This window comes from Notothenia rossii, assembly GCF_949606895.1.
Source record: "Notothenia rossii genome assembly, chromosome: 7".
In the NCBI taxonomy this organism is placed as follows: domain Eukaryota; kingdom Metazoa; phylum Chordata; class Actinopteri; order Perciformes; family Nototheniidae; genus Notothenia; species Notothenia rossii.
In genome coordinates, this window is record NC_136905.1 from 17,452,054 (window position 1) to 17,473,057 (window position 21,004).

The following is a 21,004-nucleotide window of genomic DNA, read 5'->3' on the forward strand; positions in this document are numbered from 1 at the left end:
TAGGATCTTAATTCTCTAACCAGTCATTGCTGCACGTTTTCTACAATGGAGGTCCCTATTACACTAACTTTTACATAAACACCTCTCACTGCCTTCATCATGACCCAGGACTTTACATCCACTCTCATTTTGTCATCATCCTTTTTAATCTTTCATACAGCCGCTGCATGTTTCATCCATGGGCTCTCCCACAGGCCTTTTTCACAACACACATATTAACTTGTAGTCATAGCATAAAAAGCACAGGTGTTAATTAACAATGGCTTTGCTGTATTGAAGTGTCACAATAAGTCATGGATGAGCCATCATTCAAAATGAGCAGCAAAAATGTAATTCAGCCATCATTAAGTTCATTATTTACACCTTTATGTTAAACTGTGACAATGTCTTTTGTGAAAAATACCTATTGCATTGATTGCCTCTCCCTCACATCACTTTCATATTTTGTGTCTCCAGCATTATACATGTATCCTCCTTCAGCCCTCTAATCCCAGTTGTATTTCTCCTTATTTCCATCGGTTACCAACTAAAGAGGCTGCTAAATGTCTCATTTCCTTTTCATACATCTACTGAAGTGTCTATATCATTATGCTTCAAGCATGCCTGCCAAAGAGAACACTTTCATCTTTAATCCATATTTCAAACATAAGGACTTGTGTGTGTGTGTGTGTGTGTGTGTGTGTGTGTGTGTGTGTGTGTGTGTGTGCGCGTGCGTGCGTGCGTGTGTGTGTGCGTGTGTGTGTGTGTGTGTGTGTGTCTGTGTGTGTGTGTGTGTGTGTGTGTGTGTGTGTGTGTGTGTGTGTGTGTGTGTACCTGAAGTCACTGTAAGGGTGTATGATCCAGGACCCTGCTGATTTCAGTCTCTGCTGCTCCAGTGCCACAGCTTTGTGGGACCCAAACATGCGCAGACTGAACTTGTTGACCCCGGGCTGCAGCATGGCTCCAAACTGTCTCTGGATGAAGGTGCTCTGGTTGGAGGTGCTGTAGTCCTCCCCATCCAGGCCCAAGCCAAACGCACCCAGTCCACACTGCCCCATCAAGTCAGGGGTCCCTGCTGCAGTGGTGTTGCACGTGGTAGTGGTGGTGGTCTCTGGGCCGGTGGCCACCACCATCACTCCGGTCCCGGTTGAAGAGGTGGAGGGCAGGGCGGCACGGGAGGCGGCAAAGCCCACTGAGCGAGGAGGAGGATGGGCTGAGGAGGAAGAGGGCGGGGGAGGAAGGGGCACCGGGGTGGTTGGGGTGCCAGCTGTGCGGAAGGAAAGTCCGTCCCTGTTGGAGGAGCTCATGATGGAGAGGCGACGAGCGTGTCCACCTGAGGAAGCGCTGTCCCCCCCGAAGCAGCCCCTCTCCCCCTCCAGGGAGGCCTGGGACAGCCTGTACCCCGGGGAGGGCAGGCTGCCCTTACTGCGCCGCTTCGAGTCCCCTCTGGTACGCCTGGGGAGGCTGTCACACCCTGAACCCCCGCCACTACTGGGAGTACCCACACCTCCAGACACCCCATCCATCCTCACGCAGGGAGGAGGGGGAGCAGGATGAGGGAAAGGGGGGAAGAAAACTTGTAACCCTCAAAAAACGACTCTTTATTTCAGTCGACTTATCTATATTATACTATTACATAAGTGAGAATGTCAATTTCAACGTAAATTGAAGAAGCTAAAGACACGTTATCTCTTTGTCTCCAGTCATTCTCCTGGAGCCGGCTACTCACACCTCCAACCTCTCTCTCTCTCCACCGATGTGCCCATGCTTACCTCAGTGCCCTTGGAAATAGCCCCATTCAGACAAATCACCCTGCTAGTGTGACGCCTGCAGCTTTACTTTCCTCCTTTTTAAAAGAGTCTCCTATATGTCCTTACAGATGTTTCTGTATCATGCTTCCTTCCTCGTCCTTGAAACGTTTCTCACCCCGAGGCCCTCCCCCTTCTCTCCACAGCCGCCCTTAACGCTCCACAGCCGGTCATTTTGGCACCGGATTCCCGGTCTTTTGTTGATAATGGAGCTCGCCTCTCATTGGTCGTCGGTGCCCTGCTGTTAAGCCTATGTGTCCAGGCTGCTCACCCAAATTGTCTATTTTGAACAAATCATTATGCTGTAGATGACTTGGGCGGTGAGGTGGCAAAGTGGGAAACATTCATCCACGGGTGAATGACAAGGGCACTTGATCCTCTTCCAGCAGGGATGGGTTGTTAATGGACATAAGGGACGCACGTAATAGGCGCACATAGCGCTCATACTAGGCGCACTGATTCATACTGACATGCACAGCAGAGACACGCACACAGAAAACCAGACCGACAGGGAAACACAAAATGAACGAAACAAGTCAAATGACTCCAAATCTTGCCCATGTTTTCACAGAATCCAAGCCACGTTGTCATTTTCAGTATCCGAGTGGAAAAATACTCATTGTGATGGGAGGCGCGCCGAAATGTTGCCCGTCAGACAGCAAGAGGAGAGTACCGGCTTTACAAGAAAGCTTTATTTAAAACTGACTAAATTAACCTGCTCAGGTGTTCAAAGTCTGACACCCGAAATGTCCTGTTCTCTCATCGGCTGCCAGCTTCACTTCTGTCGAGTTTCAATGACATTGTGCCCAGACGTCGCTGTCCTTCCTCTCTGAATGACACCGGCGACAGATACAAAGGCTCAATATTTAAATAGCTGCTCCAAGATAAAACGGGCTACTTTGCTGGATTCAAAAGCCTCATTAAAAAAAAAAAAACTACTTGTTGAGCCTTTCAGGTGGCTGCTCCTTCGTGAGCTGCTCAGAGAGAATCCAGTTTGAAGCTGAAATTCGCTCCTCGCTCAGCCCTCAGAGGTCGAGCTAGCGCGTCCTCAGAGGCGCACATCGCATGTAAATGACATATTAAATAAATAAATGTGCATATGAAAGGTCTGGATCTAATCGGCCTGTTGCCATGGCATCCGCATCCCCATCATCCGTCCCCCAAGGCAGCGTGCCCGGCCGGTACCAGACGCACGAATCCCTCGCAGGTAAAGCACGCACGTCATCGTCTCGCTCACCAATAAAGCGAGGGAGCGCGAGAGCGATGATGAAACTTTATTGAAACCTCGGAAAAAGAACAATCTTTTTTAAGAATGGAAATAACAAATGGAAGAAAAGATAAAATGCAATTGGATTAAATAATGAAAAAAATATAAATGTCAAGTCCAAACTGATTAAACTAATCTCTTTAAAAGGCTTCTTCCAATGCAATAAATTATAATTTTCCTATCAAATCTATATAATAGCATAAGGAATTCAAATGCCAGACAAGTTGTATGTAAACACACAAAGGAACAAAACCTTTTGAGAGATAAGGTGAACAAATCAGTCATGGAGAGTAGCAAGAAAAAACATTTTTTTAAGGTATTTGTTGTGCTTTACCTGATTATTTGTATTTTAAATTAGGCTTCTATTTATTAGACTTCACTAAATTTTGAGGCAAATACTGTTGACCTTACTTCACAACATCTATCTGACAGCTGAACTTTGCAAACTGGAATTAAATATAAAAAATACATTCACTTGTCACACATTTGTTGAGATTACTTCATTTAAATGTTGACAAATTAGTTAAAAATACCATAAGCTCAACTATAAAGCGTTAAAATTGCAGCCAACAAATTCCTTTTTTTAAGATAAATTATCAATCAACCAACCTCCCAGATAATTGCACTATGCATATGCATGTGGATGTTATGGATATGTAGGAGGATTTGAGCATACTAGAGCTGGAAAGCAAAGGAGGAGGAAGCTTGACAAAGGCATGGATGTCACATAAAGGCTCATCATACATGAGTAGGCCTTTTTCGCGGGAACAGAAATAATTAGTTTACAGGAGAACAGGAAGATGTCGGCATCTGGGTCATCTCTTGGACAAAAGGCTGCAGTCCAATACCCGTCATCTCTGCATCTCCCCGCCTGGCTCATAATGGGCAAAATAATTGTGCCGTCACAGAGATAAGCTTAGGACTATGGACTGGAATGAAATACTTATCTACAAATTCTATAAGGCTACCAATAATGATACGCTTCAACAATGGCAGGCGAAGAGACAATGTTCACATTCAATTCAATATTACTCCAACAAATAGCAGAGATGAAAAGAATAATACGGCTCAATTAGTTAAGCTTAAGACTCTATGAAAGAGATGAACAGCGTGTTAAACTTAATGATTCAAGTTTTATTTGGAGGGAGTCATTGCTTTAAGACACGTTAAACACAAATTCAACATTCATGAGACCAGTGTTTACCTAACATAACCCTGAGTTTAAATAGCAACAATGCTGCTGCTTTAATGCTTTTGTTAAGCTATAACTCCCAGTGGTTATTGTTGAATTTAGAAAAAAATTGTGTTTTCTAGGTTCTTATCATGTTTATATGTCTGCATGTCAGTCAGATTTAGAGTCATGTAAAGTCGGGTTGTTATGGGACGTTGACTGCTCTCATAATGTTGGTGTGACCGGACCCCGGGATCCAGCCGGTCACTACGATCACCATGTCGCCCGACTTGAAGAATCCTCTTGCTTTCCCTGAAGATGTGCATAGAAATAGATAGAGAAGGGTGTGTGAGTAAGAAGGTTTCATAGCTAATAGGCAGGATAGAATGGTGGCATATAGACAAACAGCTCGCTCACACACACACACACACACACACACACACACACACACACACACACACACACACACACACACACACACACACACACACACACACACACACACACACACACACACACACACACACACACACACACACACACACACACACACACACACACACACACACACACACACACACACACACACACACACACACACACACACACACACACACACACACACACACCTATGTCCATGCCGAAGTTGACCCTGTTGTCTACATCGTCAGCCCAGACGGGAGCAGGCAGAGGGTGGAAGAGCACGGGAAACACTCCTCTCAACAGCTGCGACTGACGGGCAACCTGAGGGAGAGGACCAAATATATCAAGGTTTTGTAACATAGTGAGCGTCAAAAAACGACCAATTACCTACAATTAAGGCACCACATAAAGGCCACACATCATTTGGAAAAGATTAAATGAGACCAAAAGTATCAAACAGTAATTGAAAAATATCTCCTATATGTAAACCACTGATAAGTAATTCGATCATCCATTCGAGGCTATACGGCCAAATTAATTCATGATCTTTGTAATGCAGTGGTTCCTAACCATTTTGGTGTGTGAAAAATCTATATAGTAATCTCTATTTGTGACCCCTAATCACAGGTCACAATGAAATGAGTTATGATGAGTTACAACAAAGAGAGATTTGCCCAGAAAACACATTAGAAGATCTTAATCATGTTAAATAACTTTGACCTTTCCACTTTTTTCACCTTTAATCTAAAAAAACAGACGTGTTTTATTCTGTTACAGACTTCTGATAATTATAGTTTGAACTACCAACTACGCTATTAAGTTTTATATTATTACGGTTAAGGTTATTTTGACTTTGTATAAATATATTAGTGATGCTTTTGCTTTGTTTATTTAAGCAACAAGCCTTTTTTTTCACTGCTTATTTGTTTTGACATTATTGGTTCCGTTTCATTTCTGAAATAAATGTTGTATCCCATCACATACTACACATTATTTGTATTTCAACAGGGGACTCTTGGAAAAGAGATATTGCTCTAAGTTGGTTTCTGCTGTATAATAAAGGTTTCAACATTCAAAAAGACCATCCTGTGATCTGGGGGTTGTCATACGGTCCCAGGGTCAAGACCCGTGCAAGCAGCCGTCCACAGAAGTGAGTGTCCACACCACAGATGTTCTGCTATGACCTCCATTCATTTAAAATCACAAGTAATCTTGATTTACTCTGAAGCACATTGTGAAACATTCATGTTCTTTTTAATCAACTGTTCCATAAAACAGAAATACACTCCAGTGAAATATACCAATACAAGTGCTCAGTCGATGAGAGCTATTAGACATCTTCAGTGCCGTCATCATTGACAACAAAAGACAGTGAGAGTGAACATTAATTGTATAACACGTTGAGCAGTTTTGGAAAGTGTGACTCATCAACAATTAGGTTGTTTTTCAGGAAGACAAAAGCTCTGCTGGTTCAGAGGGGCAGACTGTACCTGAGGGCTCCTGGTGATGGAAATGATGGGACAGCGAGGACGGTACCTGGACAGGAGATGTGCCGCCCTGGAGATATGGAGAGGGAACACATTTCAGCAAAGGTTGGCACCTAAGCACGTCTCAACAACTATTATATGAATTTTCCTTGGGCACCATCATCCAATACAAATCTGAAATGTATCCAGTCTTTTTTGAAATTCTCATCTGATTATAAATGGTGTGCACGCTTACACGCTAAACTAAGGCTTTCAATATGCAAAACCTTTCACCTGCTTGAAAATCAGCCTTCCAGCGTCTCAACATGCCTACATTAGCATTCAGATCAAAGCACTTCCGTGTCTAAAGTACACTCTTGCACAGCTGATAGCATCGCTGTAGACTCTTCGTCTTGTTTGATTACAATCTTAATATAAAATCAAGGTCAGCTGTGTCTGCTCAGCCTTTTGGGTTAATTTACACAGCAAAGCATACAGAACCCACACAAATGCACACAAACTTAAGAGGAACACAGCACACATTATAGTCAACATCAGATATCCTAATGATTTTAGAAGATAAGGAAGAAAGAGTACTGCAATGTTCAATCTGCAGCTTTGATTGAGAGGAACATCACATTGGTTGTTCCAGCCTTTTAAAGAGACTGTGTGCATATCCAGGGGGAAGAGGGGAAACTCAAAAAACCTTGAGTGACATGTTTACTCAGTGTGGGCATGCTTAAAGGAATAAAAAAAGCCAGCTGACTACCCTGGGATTTAAATCATATTGGATGGTTCCACACGACGGATCAGTGTCCAACGCCACCATTCAGGAGTAAATCAGGAAGTGGTGTGTCTGTACGTCAGGAAGTGGAAGGTTACGCTGCAGAGGTCGGGGTCGTGGAGCGGCTGTCTTTCATGAAGGAGAGTGGACTATGACTTAAGTTGAAGAGAGGCAATCCAAGTTCACCTTTTATTAACTGTAATTACAATCTTTCCTTAACCTTATGAAACTAGTTTGACATTACAGATTAGATAATGAACAGTTTTGCACCTTTTATATGGAAGCCGTGGCATCAGTGTCTGTAGTGTAAAAGCGCTTTGAGTGGTGGAAAGGCTAATTGCACTATATAAAGGCAAGTCTGTTTATAATTTGCCTGGTGATATGTTAAATATATATACAGGGTCCAGTTGATAGGGAATTGATATTTTCCCTCTCTTTCCCAGCACAGGCACACGGCCTTGTGGGAACTGTTTTTACCAGTATGATAAGGCAGGCCCTTTCTCCGTGTTTGGCTTCAACTATAGCTGTGTCTTAGATATGACCATTAAATAATATTTTCTTCAGACAACACCAGGAAGGTTTGAGCCCACCAGGGACAGGATTTGCAGCGTCTGGTAGTATAATGTTGATATGGATCAGGAGTATTAAAGTGTCAGGAACGGAGGAAGAGAGCTTCAGAGTTAGCAGAAGCTGACAGAAGCTGTCTCTGCAATTGTAAATTCTCCGGCCGTAACTTCACATAAATCTTCAGTATCTGACATCAGTTCGAAGCTCTTCAGTGTACTCCTCCTAATAATATAATCATTAAACCATCAAATAATAATTTTATCTTGGGGCTCTGTAAATTATAACATTTTATTTATATACTGTGATGGACTCTAAATGTTAACTTTAGTAACTCTTTCTACTAAGGCAATACACTTGGCTATACACACCTGCCGCTGGTGGTGAGGACTATGATGGCCCCAGCGCAGCACTTGAAGGAGGACTCTACCGCTCCGATGGCAGTGACCTCTGTGGGGTCAGAGGAGAGAGGAGTGAGGCGACGCAACTCCTCAAACAGCTGCTGGTGGAAAATGGCCCCCTCAGCCTCCCTACAGATCTGAGAGACAGAGACAGAGAGCGTTATCAGAGGGCACCACAATAAGTAACACAACGGACATCATGCACACACAGAAACACACACCGAATGCATCATCGCGACTGCTTCCACAGGAAACAGTCCTTTGGCCGTCTCCCCAGATAACATTACACAGTCTGCTCCATCAAGCACGGCGTTGGCCACGTCACTGCCCTCCGCTCTGGTTGGCCGTGGGTGGGCCACCATGCTCTCCAGCATCTACAAAAACATTATGCATTAGTCTTTTAACCACAACCAAGATGTGACCACTTAGGGGATTGGTTCAATTAATTCATTACAAATAAACCACTTTGTATGTCACTAGATGAGAAGTAATGTAAGGCAGACAGGGCGTTAGAGAGAGAATGAGGGTAGGGGATAATGGCTCTTTGGATGATTGGGCGGCAGTAAAGGAGAAATTAGAGATAATTGATCGAAGCAGGGGAGTATGACTTCGCAAGATCATTATTGACATGCCGAGACTCTGAATGAGCCAATAAGCAGGGCAGACGGATGCAAAATTAGATTTCTCACAGCGTTGCCTCAGGAACTGTATTTTTCTAGTAGTTAATGCTGATTACTGTATGTGTGTGTGGAGGGGGGGTTGATTATGTGCGCAGGTATTGAGTAGCAAAGCTGCCATAACGCCGTCACTCTGTGTCAGGAGCTGTAGCATAAACAAGATACAGCAGTGTGACTCAACATGGCTGCAGGAGTGTGTGTGTGTGTGCAACGGGAGAGGGGTGTTACAGAGAGGAAATGTGTGTGAGGCTGAATTGAATGGAAGTAAGTGTGAGTGCATAATGTAGAAATATGTGCCTGTTGAGTTTTAATGTTAGTTATTTCAACCCATTTCACGCGGTCGGAAAACTCTGCAGTTGAGAGTCTAAATCTACATATTCATAGATTCTGCATCTTTCTTTGTATGCTTGTGTATGTGCTCTCCCCTGACCTGGGTGGCACAAATGACTGGCTTGCCGGCAGAGTTGCAGCGTCCAATCATCATCTTCTGGGCGATGAAGACTTTCTCCGCCGGGATTTCGATCCCCAGGTCGCCCCTGGCAACCATGACGCCGTCACTCTCAGCTAGGATCTCCTGAAAGCTGACAGATAGATTAGAGGAGGATGAGGAGACAAAGGATTGAGAGTTTAGGATAAAGATGAAAGGGAGTTGGGGGGGGGAAGCACAAAAAGAGTGGCAAGCAGCGATGAAGAAGCAGAGGCACGAAAATGAGGATGATAATGTTTGTTTCTGTGCATTATAATTATTCAAATGCAGGTCACGGTCTGCAAAAATAGGATTTGGCTCAAAGCTGCTGGATCTTGAAAACATGGTGAAGATGTTAGTGTTTTCTTATGCTCTAAAACCAAATGCATATGTAAGCAGTGCAATCAAGTAAAATGCTAATCTAAGACTAATTCTGCAACAGGAATAGTATAACAGTATCAATGTTGAAAAATGACATCATGGATCATTAAATCTTTATTAGACGATTAAGTTTTGGGACATTTTATTTAAATGTTGTTAAACGCTATCAGCAGTCAACGTGTAGCAGGAGGAAACGAGAGATGAGTAATTGGGATAAGAGAGCTGTGACATACATTTTGTGGGATATGAGAAGTGGCAGCTATAACTCAACCAGACAGACACAAATTGCTTAGCATAAAAGTGTCAATCCATCACCTGTCACACCCTCCTGCCTCCAGCTACTTTAAATAGCCATGCCCGCCCTAATGTTTTAAACCCATAAATATTTCCCTTGACTCACTTCTGAACCCCTTGCCGGCTTTCCACCTTGCTGATCACTTTGATGTCCCTCCCGTGTGGCCCCAGAATTCGCCGCACGTCTTTGACATCCTGGGCCGAGCGGATGAAGCTGGCGAATACGATGTCGATGCCCTGCGCCACCCCGAACCTAAGGTCGGCCTCGTCTCGCTCGCTGACCGCGTGCAGGTTGATGAGGTTGCAGCCGGGCAGGTTAACACCTTTACAACTGCACAGCAGCCCCCCGGACTCCACCACGGTGTCCACCCAGTCAGCTCCTAGAGAGGAGTTAGGGAACAAGAGGTCAACTAAAGGACACTTTATGAATTGTGGATAGCCAAAACCCCCAAAAAATACAATTTCTGTGAAGAATATGCTCTTAACTTCAGTGGATCGATAAAAGGTATAGCTGATAAGATTTACTCTATAATAGTGTGGGATACATCATCTTGCTGGAGATAATGAAGATTTCCAATGTAAGCTTTAGCATGAATTTGACACTTCAAATCAAATTAAATCAAGTTTTATTTATATAGCACATTTATAAACGATTTTTGGTCTAGCCAAAGTGCTGTAGGCTACATATAATAAAAATAACCTACAGTAGAGACACTTTACAGCTAATACAATAGCACAGATTGTTCAGAATATAAGTATGAGAAAAAAACGACACCCTCTATCCTTGGACCCTCACATCGTACAAGGAAAAACTTCCGGAGAATACCCACAGTTTAAAGGGAAAAAATGTACACTTATTGTAGGAAGGTCCTTAACATTTATTTGGGATTTTTTTAAATTATAAATCTGATATAAATCCCAGCTGTATATTCCAGGTGACCCACTACATCAAACTGTTGAGGCCCAGATAGGATACAGACTAGCATAATGGTGGGTTAGCAGATTTTGTGACCACATTTAAAAAAAATGTATTTACAGGTTATTCAGCTCAGTGAAAAACATCTGATTCAACAGTGCCAATCATTACAGTATCTGACCAAATGAGGTGGTCCTCGCACATTGTTGCTACAAATTGATTTATTAGAGTAACAAAATATAGAATAGGTCCAATAGGACTTTGCATAGACCACAATCAAAGTGAGGGATAGCAGTTAGTAGTAGAATAAAGAAACAAATGCTATGTTTTTGTACATGCATCTATTACATGAATTACACTGCAATCAAATAATGACAAGTTATAATAATATATAAGTAACACAAGAGGTAAGCAATGCAGAAATGCTTGTTTGTTCAACTGTATGTGCATTACCTGTTTCTAACACTTTGAGTCCAATGAGGCCGTCATCTATAAAGATCTTGTCTCCCTTCTTGCTGACTTGGGGCAGGCTCGGGTAATCCACCCAGACCATATTCTCGTCTGTTTTGTCTTTGTCACTCTCTGACGTCAGCACACGGACATGGCTGCCCTTTTCCAGCTCCACCTCCCCCTCCACTTTCTATACAAAGAAAAACACACACAAAGAGGACAGAAAAGCAACCTTTAAGTAAACATAATCTCAGTATTCAACTCATTTTTATCACAAGACTCAATCAGTGCATTGTGTTGTGCACTGAACAGCGTTTTCTCCATGTGTTATTTTAAGATACTGTATTTGCGGGAACGTTTCGACAGACAGACCCAGACTTGCAAGCTGTTGCTGTTGACCATGAACATAAGAATCTCAGATATTTTAGTGCTACATTTTTCTCAATGAATATATTCTCCACTTGTATGAAAGACTAACGGTACAGCTACCCTCCTAGATCTCATCTTGTAATATATATTTAGTTCATGTTCTATCTGTTGGCACTCGCAGAAAAAATAAGGAAGATCAAATATTTATATTCCTCTGCTTGCTTTTGCTAAACCACAATCTGCGTCTGAGCCGAGCTGAAGCCTGATGATCCGACACCACATGCTGTCGAAGCACAGGCGGGTTTCATTTAATGGCATGCCGTGCTTTACTGAGCAAATGTGTGCTATGAATAATTCTGGTAATTAAGATAAGCAAATGATGATGATAAGGTGACAGACCTCCACTGTACGGGTTAAAACTTCCCACAAAAAGGCCCACTGCTTTTTACTTGCAATTTGTTGAATTCTAATATTGTTGTCTTTATTTACTTGTTTGTTTATGATTTAATTTGAAGCGTGAAACTATCGACATTTTTCCTGTTAATGTGAAATGTCTGAGTTTTGTAAGGCCAAGACATGACATATATGGTTACAAAAAAGATAATATACGTAATATAAAATATAAAAAACATAATTAAATGAAATGATGTATAACACATGTTATTATCTCCGGTTTATCTTCCTATTGAGCTATTTAACAGAATTAAGAAATGACAAAACAAGCGAGAACCAGCGTGCAGCTAAAACGTCTTGCAGAACATTTTCTGAACTAATCATCACTAATGAAGAGGTTTCCAAGAGCTTTGAGTTATTTGTTCAGCAAAGCAGACAGCATGCAACAACAAAACAAAGAACAACAAATCAAGATGATTAAAAAGAAAATGAGGACACAAAAAATGTAACCGGTAAGAAATGATGAGGATAGAAAGCAGTCGACAACCTGTCAGCACGTCTCACAGCTGACTGGATGTGAGCGGTGGATTAGCTTCAGACGGTTTGTTGGATCAAGCATGAGATGTTTACCCCTTTCACTAATCCAGTGCGGATCTCTGGACCCTTCGTATCCAAGGCGATGGCAACCGGCCGGTAATACAAGGGGTCAGAGGTTATCGTCTCCACCGCCTCTCGGATGTTTTTGATGGTTTCCCCGTGGTACTGAGAGACACATGGAGGGAGACGGAGAATCAACACATGACTAACTGAGAGTAACGGCACACAGAGAAGTGCTGTACATAGGCCTACCTCATGTGAGCCATGGGAGAAATTAAGGCGTGCGATATTCATTCCTGCCTTGATCATCTCGTGGAGTTTGGGGATTGATCGGGATGCAGGACCTTAAAAACACAGAAGTAAGATATAGAACATTTTATATTAAAACAAAGCTGAAGCAATAAGGAACATTTAGACCAAAATGAGTCAAATAAAGTCAATGGTTCCAGGTCTCAAATTTGGCAATTTGCTGCTTTTGTGTTTACAATAGTGGTGAAGTGAAAACCTTTGTGTTTCGGACTGTGAATTTGCATAAGCAATTTAAATATGTCATTTTGCATTCTGGAAACAAATTCCTGACATTTTATTGGCCAACAATATAATTGGAAGCGATTGATACATTGAAATTGAGATGGGGAGTTAATCTTGAATTGTCATCACAATTAAAATAATGTTAATCTTCAGCGTGTTTTGGATATGCTCTAAAGTCACCATTGTTCTATGAAAATCAGCAAAGCAGTTTTTCCCTAATCCTGTTGACTAACAAACTGGACCAAAAAACATAATCTCCTTGGCGGAGATAATACATTCACTGGTCTATCTACCTTCTAGTTTATTCCTTTGGACACAAGAAATACCTGCCCTTGTGAGGAACGAAAGGTGATCTGGAAAATCAAAGCTTTCAAGAAAGTAGCAGTTAGTGTATTGTGTTTCCTTCTAGTAATCTTCTCCTGTTTTCTGGGCAGGAGAAAGGCCGAGTGAGCTTCACAGCCAAGACTTAAACTCTGCCAAAACACTGAGAGCCACCCAGCATCACCCCGGAGATGTCAGCCTGACCGACTGCCAGCGATGACAGAAATACAACAGTGGCAGAAAACAAACATGAAACTGAGACTCAGTGTCTGAGAACTGTGGTCACACTCACCAATGGTGCAGATTATGCTGGTGTTGCGCGCTGTGATTGGCTCCTGGTCGATGTCCAGCAGACAGAGATGCTCCAGGAAAGTGTCGGCCATGCTGGCATCGAGTTGCTGCCGTTGGATGAAAGAGTCGGGCAGTGTCATCTGATCAGAGTAGCGCCTGATGCGAGCTGTACGAAGAGGAAGCAGAGAATTTGAGAGAAATACTGTTAGCGGGATGAAGTCAGTCAGGGAAATTCAACCACTGACTGCAAAGACTTTAACCAAACACCTCTCAGTGTAAAGGTTAAGGAAGAACAACACTTTGGTTAGCCTGAGTAGCATGTGTTGAGATAAAAAAGGCACCCAGATTTTACATGTACATTGTCAGTAAAAAGGAAATATATTCAGGCACACAGTCACAAAAACCCACATCACATAATGAACTGATATTAAGAAGAGGAAGAAGAAGAAGAAGAATCGGCGGGATGAAACCCTCTTTAATGGTCACTCATGCAGAGCACACAGCACACACAGTGACACTTGGCCTCTGCATTAACCCATCCTACCTTTCCAGGTTTTTACAAAAGTCTTTGAATATTTGCCTAACTTTTCCTTTTCAGATTGTTAAACATTTTGAGAATTGTTTAACTTTTCCCTTCAGATTTTAAAATGATATAAGGATTGATAGTTTAAGTAATGTAATTATGTTATAATGCCACAGTCTTTTGATTTAATATTATGAAGCTAATGTAAATATAATCCTATATTGAAGACACTGCAATTTAACAGATTACAGAATTGATTGTGGCATCTCAACCGTTAACTAAAGCATGCAGGGTTCATTACGTTTTACATGTTGACATTCATCTGTCTCAGTTATATACAAAAATTAAAGATACTCGGCAGGGAAGAAAATATTGTTTTGAAAAGCAACACATTTGAAAACAGGAAAAAACACTGGTATTAATGCCATGTAGGGGTAATCAAAAAGGGCTGTATTGTGACATTTGAAACAAATGAAAATACAAAAAGGGTCTCCACTCTAGGAATCCCTTGATATAAAGAAGTCTGTATTTCAGGAAACTGAAGGAAGGCATGCTGTTTAATACATTTTATCCTACCTTTAAATTAACTGTTGGAACAGCGATCAGACTCAAATGCAGCCTTAGGATTAGGGAGAACATGATTCAGGCAGGTAGAGTTTAGCATCTCTATAGCGACGCGCCGAGCTGTAGCGGTTCTAAATCTTTCCAAATCCTCAAACTCTTTGTGTAAATAATGCAGCAGACTTCCTTGCCACGATGCATAGAAGTGTCATTTTGCAATGGCTTACTCAGTTACTGCTGTGGAGTAGGCCGAAACCCTCTCCACAACAGTTACTATATCTCCTATTATAGAAACTATCCACAATGTTAGACTCTAATGTCCAATCAAACACACTAGCATTATCATGCAAAAATGTTAAATCAATCCTAGCCTTCCTCAAGGAAACATTCACTCCACATGCTTCAAAGAAACAGTGTCTACACTTCAGCTGCAGTCTTTGGTGCGAACAGCTTAAGCTTAAGGTTAAGGTTAAGGTTAGGGTTAAGGTTAAGGTAGCAGGAGCTTGAAAGCCACATTAAGCCCAATTCTAAATGCTTTGGGATAAACTCCCCTCTCTCTGACAGAAACCGGAAATGTACTGAATGTTCGGAACAACGGTTTTAAATCAGCATATTTCGGACAAAAACGAATACAAAATAATATTATAAAACTCAAAATACACTATAGTAGTTTTTCTTTTTTGTAAATCTTTTTGCTGCTTGGTTTTTATTACAGAGTCCCTGTAAATAACAAAAACGTTGTCTATATTTTGAATGTCACTTATTGAGCACAGTTTGTACCTGTTTGCAAAAAAATATTTTGTACACCCATAGTCAGGTAGGGCAGTAGGTGAAGTCAGGCCGATGCAGAGTCACATTTGGAGGGCTTGATAACCCCCCTCCCACTCCCCTCCCCACACTTGTTGGTTTGGTTTGCGGTCGACCCTCCACGCGAACACTGAGTGGAAGTGAGTAGGGGGAGGGGAAGGTTTGGAATTGGGCCTTCAACTCTAATGGGACTGTTGAGGAGAGTGGGAACAGGTGCAAATGGGCGGGGCAGTGAGATGATGTGGAAAGGAGGGAAAGTCTCATGACATTGGGTGGATGGATGGAAAATGGCAATGAAAGGGCTTTGAGAGATGAAAGGAGGGACAGAGAGGCAGACTGTGACAGGAGAAAGGAAGAAGACAAACTGGTGTCGTCTCAGAAGAGGAACTGGAAGAGACTGATATGGCTATACTCTTTTGTTGTTGTGCAGTCTGTGTAGAAGGTATGCTCTTCCCTATCCTAATATTTACAGTGCTAATGCATTCTTCATGAGGAAATTATCATGAATAGATGAGTGTGAAAGCTAAATGTATACTTGAAAACTGGTGTGTTGCCAACGTTTAAACGATGCATGAATTGTTTGTTGTAAGACAACACATGCATATTTGGTGTTTTCGGCCACCCGATAAATATTAATATTACTCCTACAGCTCTGGTTTGGTCTCCACACATTTCTGAGGGAACTATCTGTCTCTTTAGCTGCTTTGTTCACCAGCTACTCTTTTCCTGTGTGTTTCTGCTGCTGTTTGTAGTCCTATAGGAACTGGACTGCTACAGGAGTTGCTAATCAAAATGCTGAAGTTACAGAAGATTGTAAAACCAAAACAGAGCCAAAAGATAAGACGGCAGGATATTGCGTTCAGATGAAAAATTATCTTGGGATTCATTTCTTCAAGCTGTCTTTTGAGCCATTGTTACTATACAAATTTGATTCCACATATTTCAGTAGACACTCAAAACAGTTTCTCAAAAGAGGCAATTTTAAACAAAAAAAACAGTTGTTATGCTTATGTTATTATGTATTTTTTGTATCTCTTAAAACCTAAGACGTACAGCTCTGTAAGCCTTTTAACACTGACGTTTCCTGTCAACACTGCTGCTACTAAACCTGAGCGTACCGACCTGTAGACTGAGGCTGTGTTTTTCATGCAAAGCAATGTGGAACCTGGTTGAAGGCTCTAAAACAGTTCAATGCCATCCATTTTGAAGGATGTCAGAATCAATCATCCCTGCGATTTCTGCCACCACAGGGGAGGGGGGAGTAAAGACCATCGAGGGGAAGGACGAGAGTAGAGGCTTACAGACAAGGTCGCTGCAAACGGCACAATGTGAGCAAAGGGGTGAGGACAAAAGAGAGGAAGGAGGGGGGACGAGTGGAGGGCGAGGTGACGAACCACTAACGGGAATCTAACCACTAAAGGTTCCTATGGATTTACAAAGGAGTAATTCATTTATTTTTGCTATGCCTGCAGGATTAACAACTTGGTGACCTATATAATTTCATAGTGTTGTTTTGGAATTGTGTGCTATAAATGAAAGTGCTCTGTGGAGAATAGACAGAATGACAAAGAGGGAAGTATGCAGAGGAAACTCCCTGGTGAAAACGGTGACTTTTCCTGTGGATTCGGTAGCTGTCAGTATTTTGTCCTCTCTTTCTGTTCCAGTCTTTCTCTCTCCCTCCACCTCCATGTGACCCAGTTCTCCCGCACCGCTGCACACATCATTACGTGTCCCACTGACATCCTGCAGCCCTGACCCATCCCACAGCGTACACATGGAAACACATGTACGTACACATGTGCATACACGTACCTGTTACTGGAAGGCTGGCTAAAAATAAAGCAGGTCAAAGACAGTTGCGTTATCAGAAATGATGGCTGATAAGATGGGTGAGGCAGGTGATGGGTGTGTCCTGTTGCAGAAGGTCACATTCCTGCATGAACGCCGGTCACTGTGCATGTGTGCAATGGACCGCTGAACCCAAGGTTAGAGAGCAACTTCTGCACTAAAGTTTAAAAAAGTAAAAGTATATGACAAATGACTAAGTGATGCATAATCTTAACTACAAAAAACATCTGGATCATTTCTGATGAGATCATTTGATTTGTCATAATCACGGATATTGGAATATGATAAATGAATATAGCCACAAATACACATCATTAACGGCACATATTCTGTGTCTTTGCACGTTAACAGTTAATCCAGATAAAATAATTATTTCGGGATTTTTAATCATGCTGAAGTTCTATGACAAATATATAAAAGTTGTTAAAGCTCTGCAACACATATTATAAAATAACATTATTGTTCAACTTACCCATTTTACCCATAAATACATCCATTTTTAATAAGAAATCCACTGCAAAGTTCTTTCTTCTCAACTAGTTTATTTTTATTTCGATATACTGTAATTTTTCTATATTTCTCCTCTGCCTTTATCCTTGTCTGTGCTCAGGTCACGCACTTTTCATTCTGTAAGTTTAGCGTCAGCGGAAGAAGCCGGGTTCAGTCTCGTTCCTTTGGTTTCACACTCTGACCCCTCTGATCCCCCTCGTCTCTCCTCCCACTCGCTCATTTGGATGGGGGCCATGCACTTCTTGCAACATAGGAAGGATTTTGGATGAATAAGTAGCCTGACTGGGTCAAGGTGATGCTAAATAAGGAAAGAACTTCATGTCACAGTGATGACACTAAACTATCAGGGTGCACTACAGTACAAAGTCATTTATTGTCACCCTAACTCCGAACCTGAAACACTATTAACCTCAAACAAAACGCTTTCTAGTACTCCCGAATGACTGTAAATTGTGCTGAAACTAAAAGAATCATTAACATTTCAATAACTTCAAAGCAAAATGCCAAATATTATATACTCATACTTTGTTTCTTTTCTTTGTATTTCATTGCCGTAAAAGTTTTGGACAAACTAAACATTTAATGACATCAAATAAAAAAAATGTACTTTTGTGAAACATTTGATAGACTGGACAATTTATTAGTTAAATGTATAAATAATAAATGAACAGATGAATACATGAAGGAAGGATTCTAATAGGCCTATGTTAATAGGTCATTTATAAATGGCTGTACAGTAGTTTCCAGACAGCCGTTATAAATGTTAATAAGTTATTGAACAATCATTTTAGCCCAAATGGCTTACAGCAAAGGTCAAAGGTAAAAATAATAATAATAATTAGTGGGATATAGGTGATGAAATGAAAAGCTAAAAACATAGTTTTATAATTCAGGAAAAATACTAAATTTGTAAACCAGTGCAGTTTTATTAATAGATTATAACTGTGTTGAAAGTATTAGTAAATTATTAACTTTCCATTGATTATACACTTTTTGAAGCTTGACTTACTACAAAACGGTATTTTTCTAGACCAGAAAAACAAGTCAGAAGGAGTTTGTTAGAAATTGAGTTTAAAGTTTCCTAATCCCAGAACGTTTTTGTACCTTGGAAAAAGTTTGTATCGTTTCTAATCTGTTGTCCTCCACATTTTGCATTCGCAGCAGGTTGCTGTTTTATTTGAAAACACACAAAAATGTCTCCATGTTCGACACCTGATAACGGCTGATGTTATATAGCTGTGAGACTTTGACAAATGAGGTGACATAGAGATGATGTGTCTTCCACTCACTGACACGGATTACTTTGCGTTTCCTGGAGTGCATGGAGCAGATTTTGTATCTATGCAGAGTCACTCATGGACCCAGACTGACAGTCAGAGTGTAAATCTTTAGCCAGAGCACAAACAGACCTTTGTTCCTCAGTAAACAAGGGAAGCTGCAGCCCTGAGCAGGGGCGCCGTAAGGGGGTGAAAAGTTAGGACGATTCTAAGGGCCCGTGACTGACAGGGGCCCCAAACAATTTGAGAACATTAAAGGCGACCTATCATGCAAAATGCACTTTTTTACATCTTTTATACATGAATATGTGTCCCCGGTGTTCCAGGGAACTCACCAAGTGTCAGAAAACACAACCCTCTGTATTTTCCTCCATACCCAAATCTCTTAAAAAGGGGCTGCAACGGATCTGATACAGACTGATCCAGATTTGAACACTTCTGTGACGTCACAGAAGTGGCGCTACGGCTATTGGGCCAACTCCACCAATCAGGAGGAGACAGCCACGGACATTGCCGTTCGAAAGCGCTGGAGACGCTGTAGTACATATGCCAGGCCTGTAGATGGTGCTGTTCTCACAGAATCAGCCCAAGACAGTGTTAAATTGAGCAAAATGAGGAATGGCTAAAATGCATGATCTGTTTGGTATTTTGAAAAATAAAAAGTATAAATATGCCTTATATAGGTATGGTCCTACACTATATTATTCAAATATAGCATGATAGGTCCACTTTAGGAAAAAAATGTTTAAAGGGGACCTATCATGCAAAATGCACCTTTGTACGTCTTTTATACATGAATATGTGTCCCCGGTGTTCCAGGGAACTCACCAAGTGTCAGAAAACACAACCCTCTCTATTTTCCTCTGTACCCAAATCTCTAAAAACGGGACTTTAACGCATCTGATACAGACTGATCCAGATTTGAAAATAGTCTGAAGTCAGTGACGAGGAGCTCCGCCTATATGGCCAACTCTCCACCAATCAGGGGAATGAGAGGTTGCCGTGGCATGGTAACAGCATGGTAACAGCATGGTAGCACGACGCTCGTAACTCGGCCCCCTCCTTTGCAGGGGGGCGTGGTCAGCTGCAGCGGATTTAAAGACAGGGGTGGAGGAGAGCAAAATAGAGTGAAATGAGGCATGGCTAAAATGCATGATCTGTTTGGTATTTTGAAAAAGAATACGTATAAATATACCTTATATAGGTATGGCCCTACAATATATTATTCAAATATAGCATGATAGGTCTCCTTTAAGTAAACTTTGTGATATCTTTTCATGGGGCTCAAAATCCCTGGTGACGCCCCTGGCCCTGAGTGACACACACCTATGATATAACGTTATTGAACGTAATTACCCGACTGGAGTAAAGGTTGGTTTTACGCATGCAGACCAAAGTCCAATAATATAAAAATAATATGCAACTTTTGCAACACTTAGTTGGTAGGCTACTTTAACTTTCGTTTTTTGGTAACATCAAGCACTTCATTTTCGTGTTTCAGGCTAGAGTATTTTTATGAAACGTGTCAACAAACAAGTGACTTAAGCGGAAACAATAAATCATCATTATCTGATGGAAGAAAATAAATAGTGTGCAAGAAAAGTTTTTCAGAAGAAAAATAAACAAAAACCGCTTGTAATATGAACAGCAGGGTACAGAACGTCTATGCACGCTGCATAAAGTGCTTACAGTAGGTTACAGTTACAGACGCAGATAAGGAAGTAAGGCTGTAAAGTTTAGATATTAATAAAGGAAACAACCAACCTGTTAGATCCATGAAGCAGGCCCAGAGGACAGTGAAGAGGGACTGAAGGGAGGGGCAAGACTGAAACATTTAACTGAATGTGTTGATATGCGTGTTAGCGCCATCTGGTGGGAAACAATGCAACTGTTGCTTTTGCAAGCTGAGCCATGAAGCAATGAAGACAA

At 41.6% G+C, this 21,004-nt stretch overlaps 2 protein-coding genes across 4 annotated transcripts in view; both read right to left on the bottom strand.

Annotated features, from left to right (window-relative positions):
* LOC307045711 (potassium/sodium hyperpolarization-activated cyclic nucleotide-gated channel 4) overlaps nt 1-2,936 on the bottom strand; it is a 28,410-nt gene extending 25,474 nt beyond the window's left edge. The window contains exon 1 of the mRNA XM_079691578.1: nt 814-2,936. Within this exon, the coding sequence (XP_079547704.1) occupies nt 814-1,505 (692 nt within the window). The 5' untranslated portion in view covers nt 1,506-2,936. The remainder of the gene's footprint in view (nt 1-813) is intronic.
* Nucleotides 2,937-4,167: 1,231 nt separating this feature from the next.
* pklr (pyruvate kinase L/R) lies at nt 4,168-20,882 on the bottom strand. Of its 3 annotated transcripts, none has more exons than XM_079691592.1 (12): nt 20,840-20,882; nt 13,551-13,715; nt 12,659-12,750; nt 12,440-12,571; nt 11,051-11,237; nt 9,788-10,061; nt 8,971-9,121; nt 8,085-8,237; nt 7,834-8,000; nt 6,139-6,205; nt 4,855-4,969; nt 4,168-4,537 (listed from the first exon to the last, which is right to left on the bottom strand). In XM_079691592.1, the coding sequence occupies exons 1-12, from the start codon at nt 20,850-20,852 to the stop codon at nt 4,431-4,433; spliced, it is 1,623 nt and encodes a 540-aa protein (XP_079547718.1). In that variant the 5' UTR covers nt 20,853-20,882; the 3' UTR covers nt 4,168-4,430. The 3 variants fall into 3 exon arrangements, with proteins under 3 accessions (XP_079547718.1, XP_079547717.1, XP_079547719.1); XM_079691591.1 differs by lacking the exon at nt 20,840-20,882 and adding an exon at nt 17,761-17,984; XM_079691593.1 differs by lacking the exon at nt 20,840-20,882 and adding an exon at nt 16,563-16,714.
* Between the last annotated feature and the right edge of the window lie 122 nt (nt 20,883-21,004).

Bases quoted from the DNA above. Each gene is read 5' to 3' on its own strand.
- pklr (XM_079691591.1), bottom strand. From the start codon at position 17,785: ATGGATGTATTTATGGGTAAAATGG. The intron at 10,062-11,050 runs GTAATGCACATA...ACTCCTCTCTAG, and splicing joins ACTCAAAGTGTTAGAAACAG to GAGCTGACTGGGTGGACACC. The intron at 8,001-8,084 runs GTGTGTGTTTCT...TCTGTCTCTCAG, and splicing joins CAGTCGCGATGATGCATTCG to ATCTGTAGGGAGGCTGAGGG.